This window comes from Neomonachus schauinslandi, chromosome 6 (assembly GCF_002201575.2).
Source record: "Neomonachus schauinslandi chromosome 6, ASM220157v2, whole genome shotgun sequence".
NCBI classification, from domain to species: Eukaryota; Metazoa; Chordata; class Mammalia; order Carnivora; family Phocidae; genus Neomonachus; species Neomonachus schauinslandi.
Genome location: NC_058408.1, coordinates 15,542,504 through 15,560,034, shown reverse-complemented (window position 1 = coordinate 15,560,034; position 17,531 = coordinate 15,542,504). Strand labels below are relative to the sequence as shown.

General features: G+C 37.6%; 1 protein-coding gene across 1 annotated transcript in view; it reads right to left on the bottom strand.

Annotated features, from left to right (window-relative positions):
• Window positions 1-17,531, bottom strand: part of USH2A (usherin) — a 710,400-nt gene that overhangs the window by 108,939 nt on the left and 583,930 nt on the right. Inside the window, exons 56-57 of the mRNA XM_021698433.1 lie at window positions 16,613-16,796; window positions 15,509-15,666 (exon numbers count right to left, since the gene is read on the bottom strand). Coding sequence (XP_021554108.1) covers window positions 15,509-15,666; window positions 16,613-16,796 — 342 coding nt within the window. The remainder of the gene's footprint in view (window positions 1-15,508; window positions 15,667-16,612; window positions 16,797-17,531) is intronic.

The window sequence follows — 17,531 nt, the reverse complement described above, 5'->3', positions numbered from 1 at the left end:
AAATTCAGCACTACTGTCACTTGGTTTTTGCACTTAGAAAGAAAATTTAAAGTACTGTCAAAGTTGAATCATCCCAGTTAATGCAAAGTAAATTTTTTAGAGAGCTTAATGCCAGTTTTGACTTTAAATGGATATTATCTGATCTAATACACTGCAGTTGATGAGCTTACTGAACACCAAGATGCTTAATGTCTATAGATATGCCATATTGTGGCTAACTACCTCTTAATCAAAAATTGGTTAATAAAAAGCAATTTTATTCCTAACCAATATATTTTTTTATTCCTAAGCAATATTAATTGAAATGATTTCTCAGAAGAACTGTTGCTAATTGTTTTCTTTAATGGACTAAGAGAAAACTATGAATGGACACACACCAGTACTTTGATATTATGCATTAAACCTAAATAACTCACCATCTTTAGTGAGGAAAGTGTGTTGAATGCAATGGCATTGTTAATTAGAACATGCTGAAGGTCTAGAACAATTCAAAATACAGTCATCACCTTGATAAATTAGAAAGACTCATTATTACCTTCAGAGTTTAAATGATTTTGAGTGGATTCTGAAACAGCAGGAATATCTCTATTCTTATCCTGAGTAAACCATTTATGTTCCAGGAACTATTTCCTTCTTAATTTTCTATACTTTTTCCATTCCTTCACTCTATTTAATACAAATGTGTAAGTCCTGACCTGAGGTTGAGAGCTGTTACAAGGCTAGAAGGACTGTTTAGAAATCAACTAGTGGGACTGCTGTCTATAGCTTGAATAATAATAGCCAGCATCCAGGCAGTGTCCACTAAATGTTTACTATGCTACCTCACCGACTTCACATAAAAGCAATGCAGGGTAGGCATTTGATACCCCATTTCACAGATGAGAAAACTCAAGTTCAGAGACACTGTGGAACTTGCCCAAGGTCGCAGGGAAACTAAATGGTGGAGCCCATTCCACCTAGAAACCAGTATTCCCTTTACAGAAGTAAGTGAAATTATGCATCCATAAGATGACATATAATATTTGGAAGATATGTGTATGTGTCCTGTTTGTCTCTAAAGAAGAAATATGTATTTGTGTGTGTGTGTGTACATGTGTGTGTATGTGTGTTTAAGGTTGAGTTAGTGTGGAGAGAGGGATAGGCTTCTATAAGAAATCAAGTGTTTGAATAATTTTAAGCAGCAGAAAATCCAAAATTTATTTATATATTTGCTTGAATGATAAATTTTAGAAACTTACTACTCTGTTCTTTCATTAATTTAGCAAACATTTTAAAAGGATATGTTGTTTGTGCATCATCTGATTTGAAGGTACAAATGATACACAAAAGAGTAGAAATCTTGATTTTCTAGAGCTTGAAGTGTCTTGATAACCTTACAACTGACATTTATCAAGTAATAACGAGCTAAAGTGAACCAGGGTTTACCTGGAAAGTAAGAGAATGTCTACTGAGGCTTTAAAACAGTCCTTGAATATTCTTTTTGTGGATATTTGTTTGAGAAATGACTCCCTCTCCCACCTAATTAAAATCTTTTGGCACTTGGAATCTGATTTTGCTAAGTCATGCCTTTTCTTTCTGGACTTCTGGATGGATAGGCAAAGCCTTCTGGTTACTAGCTCCTTCATGCCACAGGAGATAACTGTTGTCGGGTAGATATTTTCCCTTCAGGGGCTCACCATTTTCCACAAGTAATTTTTCTGGTCTTGGCATGCCCAACAAAAACATTCTTCCACAATCATTTGGTATTCGCCGATACTTAGCTCTGTTTCTTGGCTCTCTGGGCTACTATTTCGAAAAGCATAGTTGTTGTATCACAAATCCCAAAAAAGTGGGTAATAAATAAAAAGCTTGATTTGGATTTAATAGTTAAGCCAAAGACATGTAGAGATTGCTCTTATAAGGCAGTAGTTGAGAAAAGACCTGAATTTGACTCTTGGCTTTGCTGTGTAACCCTGAGTATATTATATCACTACTTTGAGGTTCAAATCTCTTATCTTAATATGGAAATAATGATATTACTTGTATCCCAGGGTTTGTATGAGTATTAACTCAGGTAACGCAGGGAAAATGCTTATTAAAGTGTTTGGCTTATACTAGAAATTTAACAAATGGCAAATATAAACAAGTGATATTAATGAATATAAGTGATATTTGCCAATAGTATTCCAATTATGCTTCCTCTGAATATTCTCACACATCCCCTGGAACTCACTTCCTTTTCTGATAGGATTTATAAACATGTAGTAAGAATTAATTTATAGATATCATTGAAATAATAATTTATAAACTGAAAGCCCACTTAATTGCCTAGGTAATTTTCTGTTGCTAAGCAACAACATGGACATTTTTTTCTCCCAGCAACTTACCTGCATAAAGTCACTCTATTCACACTGACCACAAAACAAAATACATGTGAAAAAAACCCAGTTAATTTAACCACTATTTTGGGTTTGGACATTCAAGAGAAAGTGGTTTGAGTCATGTTTTCAAAGAAATATTGTAATTGACCACTTTTGCTTGGTTTATGTAATTCATGATTACTAAATTTAGAGCACATCGAAACCATCTGGGAAGCTTTAAAAAAAAAAATAAAATCTAGATTTCTTGACTCCATCCCAGGAGATTCTGATTCTGTAAACTTGGGATTGACAACCAGTCTTTGCAAAAGTTTTCCAGGTGATTCTAATGTTTGTTCAGGTTTGGGAACTAGAGGTATGGACTGTTTGGCCCAGTTTTCAGCTCTGCTTATGATGTAATCATTTTGTAATGGCAGGGGAGTATGATGAATACCTTGAAAGCTCTTGACTGTGAGCAAATAAACAGCCTCTGGTTATAACAAGTTTGTTTTCTTTCTGTTTAAAATATATATTTGTGACTATTCAGGAACAGAAAAATGTTTTTATTATCCAAATCAAAACACAGCATGAGGTACTTTCCAATAAAATCAACTGTAGATTATACACAAGTCAAAATCATCTGCCTGTTTACAGAGTTCAAAATCCTTCTAGGCACCAGGAAAAAAGTTTAAGATTTTAATCTTTCCATATATTACAGGGTTTCTGTAATGGATTTTGTGCATCTGAAACTAAAAGATTGACAGGTCTGGATATTATAGATTAACCATTGGTTACATGGTCAGAGTTAGTGTGTGAAGCATTTCTACAATACTCCTGAGGCTGCACTAGAGTGAACAATTTCTACAAAGCCTGAGGTAGACAAGAGTTAAGGTTACATTAAACAAGTGGAAGTTGTGTTTTATTTCACAATGATCCTTTTCTAAGTATAAACATTATACACTGAGCATAAAAATATGATGTTGAACTCAAAGAAAAATATGACAAAATGCTGGGGAATTCAAAAGAAGTCTTAAACATTTACAAATGCAATCCTGCAGTGCACCGTTTTACCATTTTGAAAATGGGGCCCTTGGCACCCAGCAAAGGCTGGAGCAAATACATTTTAAAAATAAATAATTGAGGGGCGGAGCAAGATGGCAGAGGAGTAGGAGACCTGGATTTCGTCTGGTCTCAGGAATTCAGCTGGATAGGGATCAAACCATTCTGAACACCTACAAACTCAACAGGAGATCGAAGAAAAGAAGAGCAACAACTCTCTCATCCGAAAAGCGACCACTTTCTGGAAGGTAGGACGTGGGGAGAAGTGAATCCGAGGCGATATTCGGGAGGATAGACGGCGGGGGAGGGGCCTCCGTCGGCCGCTTCTGGCAAGTGATAGAACCACAGAGCACAAAATCGGAACTTTTAAAAGTCTGCTCCACTGAGGGACGTCACCCTGGTGGCTAAGCAGGGGGTGGAACCCTCTGGGACAGTGTGGTCTCAGGACTCTCAGGGTCACAGAAAGACCGGGGGTGCCTGAGTGCGGCAGAGCTCCCAGGTAACGGAGCAGGGAAACCGGCTGCAGAGGCGGAGCCCAGGCGCGGGCTCTCAGCTCGGGGTGGCCATAAACCGTGATCCGCGGCACAGTCGGGCCACTGCTCCTCCAGCAGGGACCCAACAAGCGGCAGATCCGGGGAGACTCACCTTCCTCCCTGGGAGGAGCCGCGCGGGAGTGCACCGCAGGGATCTGCTGGGTTTGGAGACTCCACCCGGGGTCGGGTGCCAGAGATAGAAACGCGCGGTCACAGGCCGGGTGAGCGTGGAGTGCGGCTGGAGACCGGGGAGACGGGAGTGACTGACGGCTTTTCTCTGGGGGCTCACTGAGGAGCGGGGCCCCGAGTTCTCGGCTCCTCCGCGGCGGAGATTGGGAGGCCGCCATTTTCACTCTCCGCCTCCAAAGCGGTACGGAAGGCTCGCAGGGAACAAAGGCCCCGGAGAGCAAACCCCAGCAGATTACTTAGCTGGGAGGGGGCAAGGGCGGGGCAATTCTGCCTCTGGCAGAGACATTTGGAAACCACGGCAACGGGCCCCTCCCCAGAAGATCAGCGAGAACAGCCAGCCAAGACCAAGTTTACCCATCAATGAGAACGGCAGAACTCCAGCTCTAGGGGACTACTGCACGTAGAATTCATGGCTTTTTTACCATGATTCTGTAGTCTTTCAAAGTTAATTTTTTTTTAACTGTCTTTTTTTCTTTTTGAATTTTTCTTTTTCCCTTTTTCAACCAACATCTTATCAATCCCTTTTTTTAAAAAAAAAACATTTTTATTTTTCATTTTTAGAGTCATATTCTATCCCTTCATAGTAGTTACCCGTATTTTTGGCTTATATATATAAGTTGTTCTCTCTTTAAAATTTTGAGATAGTTTCTTCTAACAGATCAAAATATACCCTAAATCTCTAGTATATGGTGTTTTCTATTCCCCTGCCTGATCACATCCTCTCCCTCTTTTTTTCTTTTTTTAAATCTTCTTCTTTCTTTTTTCAAACAACTTCTTATCAATTCCTTTTATAAAATTTTTTATAATTTCCATCTTTACAGTCATATTCCATCCCTTCATCATATCAACCCTTATTTTTGTACATATATAAGTTTTTCTTTCTTTAAAATTTTGGGAGGCACTTTCTTCTAAAAGACCAAAATACACCCCAAATCTAGTGTGTGGCACTGATCTATATACCAGCCTGATCATATTTGATCACATTCTGGTTTTTTTGTTGTTGTTGTTTTGTTTTGTTTGTTTTTGTTTTTATCTTTGTCTTTTTCTTTTTTTTCTTTTTCTTTTTTCTCTCTTTCCCTTTCTTTTCCCACTGCTTCAGGTTTTTTCTGATTTGTTTAGAGTATATTTTCTGTGGACGTTGTTACTCTGCTAGCATTTTGTTCTCTCATTTATCTATTCTCCTCTGCACAAAATGACAAGATGGAAAAAATCACCTCAACAAAAAGAACAAGAGGTAGTACCGACTGCCAGGGACCTACTCAATACGGACATTAGTACAATGTCAGATCTAGAGTTCAGAATCATCACTTTAAAGATACTAGCTGGGCTTGAAAAAAATATGGAAGTTATTAGAGAAACGCTTTCTGGAGAAGTAAAAGAACTAAAATCCAACCAAGTAGAAATCAAAAAGGCTATTAATGAGGTGCAATCAAAAATGGGGGCGCTAACTGCTAGAATAAATGAGGCAGAAGAGAGAATCAGTAATATAGAAGATGAAATGATGGAAAATAAAGAAGCTGAGAAAAAGAGAGATAAACAACTACTGGATCACGAGGGCAGAATTCGAGAGATAAGCGATACCATAAGACGAAACAACATTAGAATAATTGGGATCCCAGAAGAAGAAGAAAGAGAGAGAGGGGCAGAAGGTATAATGGAGCAAATTATAGCAGAGAACTTCCCTAATTTGGGGAAGGAAACAGGCATGAAAATCCAGGAAGCACAGAGAACCCCTCTCAAAATCAATAAAAATAGGTCAACACCCCGACATCTAATAGTAAAACTTACGAGTCTCATAGACAAAGAGAAAATCCTGAAAGCAGCTCGGGAGAAGAGATATGTAACCTACAAGGGTAGAAACATTAGATTGGCAACAGACCTATCCACAGAGACCTGGCAGGCCAGAAAGGACTGGCAGGATATATTCAGAGCACTAAATGAGAAAAATATGCAGCCAAGAATACTCTATCCAGCTAGGCTGTCATTGAAAATTGAAGGAGAGATAAAAAGCTTCCAGGACAAACAAAAACTAAAGGAATTTGCAAACACAAAACCAGCCCTACAGGAAATCTTGAAAGGGGTCCTCTAAGCAAAGAGAGAGCCTAAAAGCAACATAGACCAGAAAGGAACACAGACAATATACGGTAACAGTCACCTTACAGGCAATATAATGGCACTAAATTCCTATCTTTCAATAGTTACCCTGAATGTAAATGGGCTCAATGCCCCAATCAAAAGACACAGGCTATCAGACTGGATTAAAAAACAAGACCCATCGATATGCTGTCTGCAAGAGACTCATTTTCGACCCAAAGACAGCCCCAGATTGAAAGTGAGGGGGTGGAAAACCATTTACCATGCTAATGGACACCAAAAGAAAGCTGGGGTGGCAATCCTTATATCAGACAAATTAGATTTTAAACCAAAGACTGTAATAAGAGATGAGGAAGGACACTATATCATACTTAAAGGATCTATCCAACAAGAAGATCTAACAATTGTAAATATCTATGCCCCTAACATGGGAGCAGCCAATTATATAAGCCAATTAATAACAAAAGCAAAGAAACACATCGACAACAATACAATAATAGTGGGGGACTTTAACACCCCCCTCACTGAAATGGACAGATCGTCTAAGCAAAAGATCAACAAGGAAATAAAGACTTTAAATGACACACTGGACCAAATGGACTTTAAAGACATATTCAGAACATTCCACCCCAAAGCAACGGAATACACATTCTTCTCTAGTACCCATGGAACATTCTCCAGAATAGATTACATCCTAGGTCATAAATCAGGTCTCAACCAGTACCAAAAGATTGGAATCATTCCCTGCCTATTTTCAGACCACAATGCTTTGAAACTAGAGCTCAATCACAAGACAAAAGTCAGAAAGAACTCAAATACATGGAGGCTAAAGAGCATCCTACTGAAGAACGAATGGGTCAACCAGGAAATTAAAGAAGAATTAAAAAAATACATGGAAACCAATGAAAATGAAAACACAACTATTCAAAATCTTTGGGATGCAGCAAAGGCAGTCCTAAGAGGAAAGTATATAGCAATACAAGCCTTTCTCAAGAAACAAGAAAGGTCTCAAGTACACAACCTAACTCTACACCTAAAGGAGCTGGAGAAAGAACAGCAAATAAAGCCTAAACCCAGCAGGAGAAGAGAAATAATAAAGATCAGAGCAGAAATCAATGAAATAGAAACTAAAAGAACAGTAGAACAGATCAACGAAACTAGGAGCTGGTTCTTTGAAAGAATTAACAAGATTGATAAACCCCTGGCCAGACTTGTCAAAAAGAGAAGAGAAATGACCCAAATCAACAAAATCATGAATGAAAGAGGAGCGATCACAACCAACACCAAAGAAATACAAACAATTCTAAGAACATATTATGAGGAACTCTATGCCAGCAAATTAAATAACCTGGAAGAAATGGATGCATTCCTACAGATGTACCAACTACCAAAACTGAACCAGGATGAAATAAAAAACCTGAACAGACCTATAACCATTAAGGAAATTGAAGCAGTCATCAAAAATCTCCCAACAAACAAAAGCCCAGGGCCAGATGGCTTCCCAGGGGAATTCTACCAAACATTTCAAGAAGAATTAATACCTATTCTTCTGAAACTGTTCCAAAAAATAGAAATGGAAGGAAAACTTCCAAACTCATTTTATGAGGCCAGCATTACCTTGATCCCAAAACCAGACAAAGACCCCATCAAAAAGGAGAATTACAGACCAATATCCCTGATGAACATGGATGCAAAAATTCTCACCAAAATACTAGCCAATAGGATCCAACAGTACATTAAAAGGATTATTCACCATGACCAAGTGGGATTTATCCCTGGGCTGCAAGGTTGGTTCAACATCCGCAAATCAATCAATGTGACACAATACATTAACAAAAGAAAGAACAAGAATCATATGATCCTCTCAATAGATGCAGAAAAAGCATTTGACAAAGTACAGCATCCTTTCTTGATCAAAACTCTTCAGAGTATAGGCATAGAGGGTACATACCTCAATATCATAAAAGCCATCTATGAAAAACCTACAGCGAATATCATTCTCAATGGGGAAAAACTGAGAGCTTTCCCCCTAAGGTCAGGAACGCGGCAGGGATGTCCACTATCACCACTGCTATTCAACATAGTATTGGAAGTCCTAGCCACAGCAATCAGACAACAAAAAGAAATCAAAGGCATCCAAATTGGCAAGGAAGAAGTCAAACTCTCACTCTTTGCAGATGATATGATACTTTATGTGGTAAACCCCAAAGACTCCACCCCAAAACTGCTAGAACTCATAGAGGAATTCAGTCAAGTGGCAGGATATAAAATCAATGCACAGAAGTCAGTGGCATTCCTATACACCAACAACAAGACAGAAGAAAGAGAAATTAAGGAGTCGATCCCATTTACAATTGCACCCAAAACCATAAGATACCTAGGAATAAATCTAACCAAAGAGACAAAGGATCTGTACTCAGAAAACTATAAAATACTCATGAAAGAAATTGAGGAAGACACAAAGAAATGGAAAAACGTTCCATGCTCATGGATTGGAAGAACAAATATTGTGAAGATGTCAATGCTACCTAGAGCAATCTACACATTCAATGCAATCCCCATCAAAATACCATCCACTTTTTTCAAAGAAATGGAACAAATAATCCTAAAATTTGTATGGAACCAGAAAAGACCCCGCATAGCCAGAGGAATGTTGAAAAAGAAAAGCAAAGCTGGCGGCATCACAATTCCAGACTTCCAGCTCTATTACAAAGCTGTCATCATTAAGACAGCATGGTACTGGCACAAAAACAGACACATAGATCAATGGAACAGAATAGAGAGCCCAGAAATGGACCCTCAACTCTATGGTCAACTCATCTTTGACAAAGCAGGAAAGAATGTCCAATGGAACAAAGACAGTCTCTTCAACAAATGGTGTTGGGAAAATTGGATAGCCACATGCAGAAGAATGAAACTGGACCATTTCCTTACACCACACACAAAAATAGACTCCAAATGGTTGAAAGACCTCAATGTGAGACAGGAGTCCATCAAAATCCTAAAGGAAAACACAGGCAGCAACCTCTTTGACCTCAGCCGAAGCAACTTCTTCCTAGAAACATCGCCAAAGGCAAGGGAGGCAAGGGCAAAAATGAACTATTGGGACTTCATCAAGATAAAAAGCTTTTGCAAAGCAAAGGAAACAGTCAACAAAACCAAAAGACAATCGACAGAATGGGAGAAGATATTTGCAAATGACATATCAGATAAAGGGCTAGTATCCAAAATCTATAAAGAACTCATCAAACTCAACACCCAAAGAACAAAGAATCCAATCAAGAAATGGGCAGAAGACATGAACAGACATTTTTCCAAAGAAGACATCCCAATGGCCAACAGACACATGAAAAAGTGCTCAATATCGCTTGGCATCAGGGAAATCCAAATCAAAACCTCAATGAGATACCACCTCACACCAGTCAGAATGGCTAAAATTAAGAAGTCAGGAAATGACAGATGTTGGCGGGGATGCAGAGAAAGGGGAACCCTCCTACACTGTTGGTGGGAATGCAAGCTGGTGCAGCCACTCTGGAAAACTGTATGGAGGTTCCTCAAAAAGTTGAAAATAGAGCTACCCTATGATCCAGCAATTGCACTACTGGGTATTTACCCCAAAGATACAAAAGTAGGGATCCGAAGGGGTACATGCACCCCGATGTTTATAGCAGCAATGTCCACAATAGCCAAACTGTGGAAAGAGCCAAGATGTCCATCAACAGATGAATGGATAAAGAAGAGGTGGTATATATATACAATGGAATATTATGCAGCCATCAAAAGGAATGAGATCTTGCCATTTGCAACGACGTGGATGGAACTGGAGGGTATTATGTTGAGTGAAATAAGTCAAACAGAGAAAGACATGTATCATATGATCTCACTGATATGAGGAATTCTTAATCTCAGGAAACAAACTGAGGGTTGCTGGAGTGGGGGGTGGGTGGGAAGGTTGGGGTGACTGGGTGATAGACACTGGGGAGGGTATGTGCTCTGGTAAGCGCTGTGAATTGTGCAAGACTGTTGAATCTCAGATCTGTACCTCTGAAACAAATAATGCAATATATGTTAAGAAAAAAAAAAAAGAAGAAGAAGAAGGTAGCGGGAGGGGAAGAATGAAGCGGGGGAAATCGGAGGGGTAGACGAACCATGAGAGACGATGGACTCTGAAAAACAAACAGGGTTCTAGAGGGGAGGGGGGTGGGAGGATGGGTTAGCCTGGTGGTGGGTATTGAGGAGGGCACATTCTGCATGGAGCACTGGGTGTTATGCACAAACAATGAATCATGGAACACTTCATCTAAAACTAATGATGTAATGTATGGGGATTAACATAAGAATAAAAAAAAAAAAAGATGTGGAAGTTATGTGCTGAAGATGTCAGGGCAACCTGAGAGTAAAAAACACAAGCCCCTGATGGACAATTAAAATTTTATTTAAATTAAAAATAAATAAATAAATAAATAAATAAAATAAATAATTGAAGGCAAAAATAATTCTCCCAAAATAATCATCACTATTTATAGAATATTATACAGAGTCAGTGTACGCCAATTATATAAATTACCTCGTTTAATCTTTACAACCACCCAAATGTATGTACTACTATTGTCTCTATTTTACAGCTGCACTGAACGGAGACTCAGGGAGGAAAACTGACTTGTTTATGTCAGCTAACAGGTGGCACAGTTGGGATACAAATCCTGGTTTTCTCTTTCATCTGACATCCGTTGTCTTATTTTTTTTTTTTTAAAGATTTTATTTATTTATTCATGAGAGACAGAGAGAGAGAGAGAAGCAGAGGGAGAAGCAGGCTCCCAAGGAGCAGGAAGCCCGATGCGGGACTCGATCCCAGGACCCTGAGATCATGACCTGAGCCGAAGGCAGACGCTTAACCAACTGAGCCACCCAGGCGCCCCTGACATCCGTTGTCTTAAAGGAAACGTATCTTCAAATTAGCAATGGCAATTTATGTGTATAATAATGTTAAAATGACAAGTGATTGATAGGCCATGGAACTTCCGGATCACATGGCTAGGAAATCACCAGTTTTGCTTATCATCTTGGACTTTCTCTTCTTGTTCTTTGAGAATCTGGACTGTAGAAGACCCTGGTCCGAGTCTGAGAAATCTCTGGTTAATAGGCAAAATCCGGTCTCAGACTGGCTCTTTTCTGCCTCATTTTACTTGGTGTCACAGAAGCACTACGACACTACAAAGATGCCAAGGAGAAAGACGTTCCAAGATGGCAAGATAGCAATGCTACTCCATGCAAGTAGAAATTGATTCTGTAAAGAGCTATGCAAGTTTGTACATTTTCCACAGCAGAAGATACGGGTTTTCTTCCCCTGAAATTAAGAATGGAGTTCAAGAAGATCTACGCTCCTAAGACTGAGGTAAGGATTATAGGGCTTTATGACACAGACTGGCACTAGAGATCATTCCTTTGTTTTAATTTAAAGGGCTGTGTATTCATTTTAAAAACAAAGGTGGATGGAATCATTTATATTTAATATCTTAGAGAGGCTTACATTTTTCTTTGCTTATAAAGCTCTTGATAAATTTTCTCCTGTGAATTTGACCAAATTAAGACCCTGTTTTTGCTTTTGATCTCAGATTACGACATCATAAGGATGTTAGTTTATGAGAACTTAAGTTTTATATATTAGGCCTCTATGTTACCTTCTTGACTCTATTACCTGTTTGTTTGCTTGTTTAGTTTTTATTTTGATTCCAGTTAGTTAACACAGTGTTTTATTAGTTTCAGGTGTACGATATAGTGATTCAACAATTCCATACATCACCCAGTGCTCATCACAGCAAGTGTACTCCTTAATTCCCATCTCCTATTTAACCCATGCCCCCCACCTGCTCACCCTCTGGTAACCATCAGTTTATTGTCTGTAGTGAAGAGTCTGTTTCTTGGTTTGTCTCTCTTTTTTTTTTTTTTAAAGATTTTATTTATTTATTTGAGACAGAGAGAATGAGAGAGAGAGAGCACATGAGAGGGGGGAGGGTCAGAGGGAGAAGCAGACTCCCCGCCGAGCAGGGAGCCCGATGCGGGACTCGATCCCGGGACTCCAGGATCATGACCTGAGCCGAAGGCAGTCGCCCAACCAACTGAGCCACCCAGGCGCCCGGTTTGTCTCTCTTTTTGCTAGTTTGTTTTGTTTCTTAAATTCTACATATGAGTGAGAGCATATGGCATTTGTCTTTCTCTGACTTACTTCACTTAACATTATACTCTCTAGCTCCATCCATGTCATTGCAAATGGCAAGATTCATTCTTTTTTTACGGATGAATAATATTCCAATACATATATATACACATCTTCTTTATCCATTCATCAATTGATGGACACTTGTGCTGCTTCCGTATTTGATTATTGTAAATAATGCTGCTATAAACATACGGGCGTATGTATTCCTTTGAATTAATGTGTTTTTTTAATTCTTTGGGTGAATACCCAGTAGTGTGAATGATCGATCATAGGGTAGTTCTATTTTTAACTTAAGGAAACTCCATACTGTTTTCCTCAGTGGCTGCACCAGTTTGCATTTCCACTAACAGTGCAAGAGGGTTCCCCTTTCTCCACATCCTCACCACCTGTTGTTTCTTGTGTTTTTGATTTTAGCCACTCTGACAGGTGTCAGATGATAGCTACATTATAGTTTTGATTTGCATTTCTCTGATGCTCAATGATGAAGAGCATCTTTTCATGTGTCTGTTGGTCATCTGTATGTCTTCTTTGGAGAAATATCTGTTCATATCTTCTTCCCATTTTTTAATCGAATTATTTGTTTTTTGGGTGTTGGGTTTTATAAGTTCTTTATATATTTTGGACACTAACCTTTTATCAGATATAGAAGTTACTGCTTGTGCTCTCTTCTTGGATTTTTGACTCCAGATCTCACATTTAGGACTTTAATGCATTTTGAATTTATTTTTCTGTATGGTATAAGACAGTGGTCCAGTTTCATTCTTTGCTTGTTGCTGTCCAGTCTTCCCAACACCATTTGTTGAAGGGATTGTCTTTTTCCCATTGGATAGTCTTTCCTGCTTTGTCGAAGATTAATTGACCATATAATTGTGGGTTTGTTTTTTTTTTTTTCTGGGTTTTCTATTCTGTTCTATTGATCTATGTGCCAGTACCATACTGTTTTGATTACTACACCTTTGTAATGTAACTTGAAGACTGGAAATATGATGCCTCCCGCTTTGACTATTCAGAGTCTTTGGTGGTTCCATACAAACTTTAGGATTGTTTCTTCTAGTTCTGTGAAAAATGCTGTTGGCATTTTGATAGGGATCGCTTTGAATGTGTAGAATTGCTTTGGATAGTATAGACATTTTAACACTACTTGTTCTTCCAATCCATGGGCATGGAGAGTTTTTCCATTTCTTTGTGTCATCTTCAACTTCTTTCACCACCGTTTTACAGTTTCCAGAATACAGGTCTTTCTCCTTTTCGGTTATGTTTATTCTTAGGTATTTTATTATTTTGGGTGCAATTGTAAATGGCATTGTTTTCTTTATTCCTCTGTCTGCTGCTTCAGTATTGGTGCATAGAAATGCAACAGATTGCTGTACACTGATTTTGTATCTTGCAAACTTTACTGAATTCATTTTTCAGTTGTAGCAGTTTTTGGTGGAGTCTTTCAGGTTTTCTATATATAGTATCATGTCATCTGCAAATAATGAAAGCTTTACGTCTTCCTTAGAGATTTGGATGCCTTTTATTTCTTTTTGTTGTCTGATTGTTGTGGCCAGGCCTTCCAGTATTATGTTGAATAAAAGTGATGAGAGTGGACATCTTTGTCTTGTTCCTGACTTTAGGGGAAAAGCTCTCAGTTTTTCTCAAGTATGATGTTTGCTGTGGGTTTTTCATATATGGCCATTATTATGTTGAGGTATGTTTCCTCAATACCCACTTTGTTGAGGGTTTTTATCATGAATGGGAGTTGTACTTTTTCAAATGCTTTTTCTGCATCTATTGTAATGATCATATGGTGCTTATCCTTTCTCTTATTGATATGATGTGTCACTTTGATTGATTTGTGAATATTGAATCACCCTTGCAACCCAGGAATAAATCCCACTTGATCGTGGTGAATGATTTTTTTAATGTATTGTTGCATTTAGTTTGCTAGTATTTTGTTGAAGATTTTTGCATCTATGTTCATTAGAGATATTGGCCTGTAGTTCTCTTTTTTGTGGTGACTTTATCTGATTTTGGTGATGCTGGCCTCATAGAATGAATTTGGAAGTTTTCTTTCCTTTTCTATATTACCTATTTTGACTGAGATAATTGTTCAAGTAAATGAAAAATATATCTTTGTTAATTATTTTATGGAATGGATCTGCTGATGGCCAACATGGATGCTAGCCTATTGTTTTCAGTGCATGTTGAACTGTAGCTAAACTTATTCTGATGGAGATAATAGAAATTTGTGTCATTTTTATCTAAAGACTAGATATTAGAGATAAAATCCATTTGAAGTGAATTTAGCACCTTAATAGATTTTAAATTTTACTGAAACAGCATTTCCATACTTTCCTTATGTTAAAAGACAGAGCAAAGAGATTTTACTTTAATCCTTACTCCATGGTGTTAAGCAATCAGATTTGTACCTGAGGATGATGCTTACATCAAAATATAATAATGCACTAAACCATAAAAGTAACCCACTAGTGACTAAATGGTACAGTGGAGGTTATATAGCTTAGAGGGGCAAAATTCAACTACCATAACTGGCCACAATCTAATAGAAATGGATAGAGTAGACTCTTGTCTTTCTGAATCCTTATTCACTGCTATAATAAAGGCCGAATCATATAACATCAGTGTTCCAATCTTGGAAGTCCTGCATAATGAATGTTTGAGGTCATTCAGATCTATATGACTTACCTGGGACGTATATGAATAAGAAGGCAGATTTTGGCACTTAAAAGAAAGTATTACTTTCAAAGAAAAGTATATATCTAGTTATCTATATATCTTTATCTACATATCTACATCTGTATCTATATGTATATATCTAGTTATCTATATATCTTTATCTACATATCTACATCTGTATCTATATGTATATATGCATATACTTATATATGGTATAGACTCAGGAATGTGGTTTGGATTATTCTGTTTATATTTATTCAGGAGATGGGTCATGTCCTTCTGATTTACTAAATTCACATTTCCATCCTTTTCTCCAATTAGTTTTCTCTGAAATGTTTTGCATACAAATATGCACATGCGCACACGCGCACACACACACACACATTTTATTTCTTTACCTGGTGGGGTCCAAGCTATAAATACGGAATAAGGCCCAATTACTGTGATGTTATATGGAGGCTGGATTTCTTCTGGTGTCAGTACAGGCGTTTGTACAATGTAATCATCACTAGGATTGCTGCCGCCTCCAGTTGCGGCTTCCAATTTATAAACGTATCTATATTAAAAAGAAAGGATTGTGATAAGGAAATGCACAAGAAACTTGAACAATGGTTGCTAGCTTTTCTCCCCATTGTTTAATCCTAATTTTATGACAAATTGCAAATTTTCTGCTCCCTGTTCAGAAACGTCTCTGTTGACTTGATAGTTTTTCCAGAACAGGCTTCATTCTCTCCAGACTGTCACTATTTCTGCCCCTTCCCACTTTATTTTTAACCCTCTCATAGTCAACAACTTTTCCTAAAGATTTCAGGAAAGTCTTAGAGTGTGCCAGTAGATTGTGAAGGATTCAAATTAATCTTCCCCATTTTTAAATGGGTTGGAGTTCAGGGAAATATCTTTAGAGAAAGATGTTTCTAAACTGATCTGCTACTCTCTACAATAAATCTGAATTGATCTCTACTCTGTGCAGTAAAACATCTGTTGATCTAAGATATATTTTGTTTCTGCTGAGATACGAATGGGAATGAATTGCAAATATGTGGAACTTTTTCCCCTTAAAACCACTCATACCTATATATAGTGTAGCAAGCAGAGAAAACATTGTATTAGAAGAAAAGTTAGTTGATGTAAAACAAAACTCTTTAAATCTTTTTTTATTGCTAGCTTCAGAATGCATGCTTTTGAAAATAATTGATAATTTTTAAAGTTTAATACTTTGTGTATTTTATATACTTAAAAATTCTCATGCTCTTACGTCAAATAGAAGACTATTTACATTTTTAAAAAATGTCATGTACTCTGAAGACTAAAGTAATGAGTTAGCACTTGAGTCTTCAACATCTGAAATGAATTAAAAGATCTCATCAGCTATGGAATGGCTACTGAATGAGGAGATTAATTAGCCAGTTAATTTAATATTGTTTCATTTTGAGATGCACTTTTCAGCCCTGAAAAATTTAAAATTCTAATTATATGTTTGGTAAAGTTTTCTTTAAGTCCACCTGCTGTTGGGCTCCAGGTTTTTATCAGTGAAATTCTGCTCCTCACTGTCACCCAGGAAAACCAAGGTTCCATTACGACTCAACTGATACTGAGAAATGAGACCATTGGGCTTTTCTGGAGGACTCCAAAATAATTCCACTGTTGTAGAATTGATGATAATGTGTCGAGGTGTCACCCAAACTCCTGGCAAAAAATAACACAATGAGGTTTCATTGTTAGAATAAAATATTCACCTTATCAAAAGTCACACCATCACCTCACATATTATGATATTTTTATCTGTTGTTAAAAAAATCTCATGGTGAAACAACAAAAATACATTTTGCTTACTTTGGAGGTAAAAATATACAATTGGGTATAAATATATTTTTAATGTTTTGATTATTTTATTTGTGAATTGTCTTTAGAAAGTGAGTATCAGAAAATTTAGTGGTAGAAGATTTCTCTTTCTCCACTGTTACTCTGAGTTTAACCAAGGCCTGAAAGACTACCCAGGAATTTTAAACTTTGATGCCTATTTACTTGGAATATGTGCAAGTAATCATAAAGTAGTATTTACCTAAATTATCAAATTCAATGAATAGCATACTTTGCCTTTGCCTCTCTGACACAACGTGCCGTGCTTCTTTTCCTCTTTTCTCTCATTTACTGGCTTCTCTCCCCCTTCTGTATCTCAAAAATGGGCCTCAGAGACCTAGGCTCTCTCCTCTCCCTTAGTTTTCCCTCTTCTTTCTTCTCCTCTTGTTTTCCAACACTCACTTTCTAGGTGATCTTCAGTTAGTGTTAGTTTTAAGTATCATCTATATGTTGAACACTCCCATGCATATCTCTAAACTAAAACTCTCTCTTAAGCTTCAGACTCATGAACCCAACTGTCAATTTGACATCTCCATTTGGATGACTAATTAAGTATCAAAA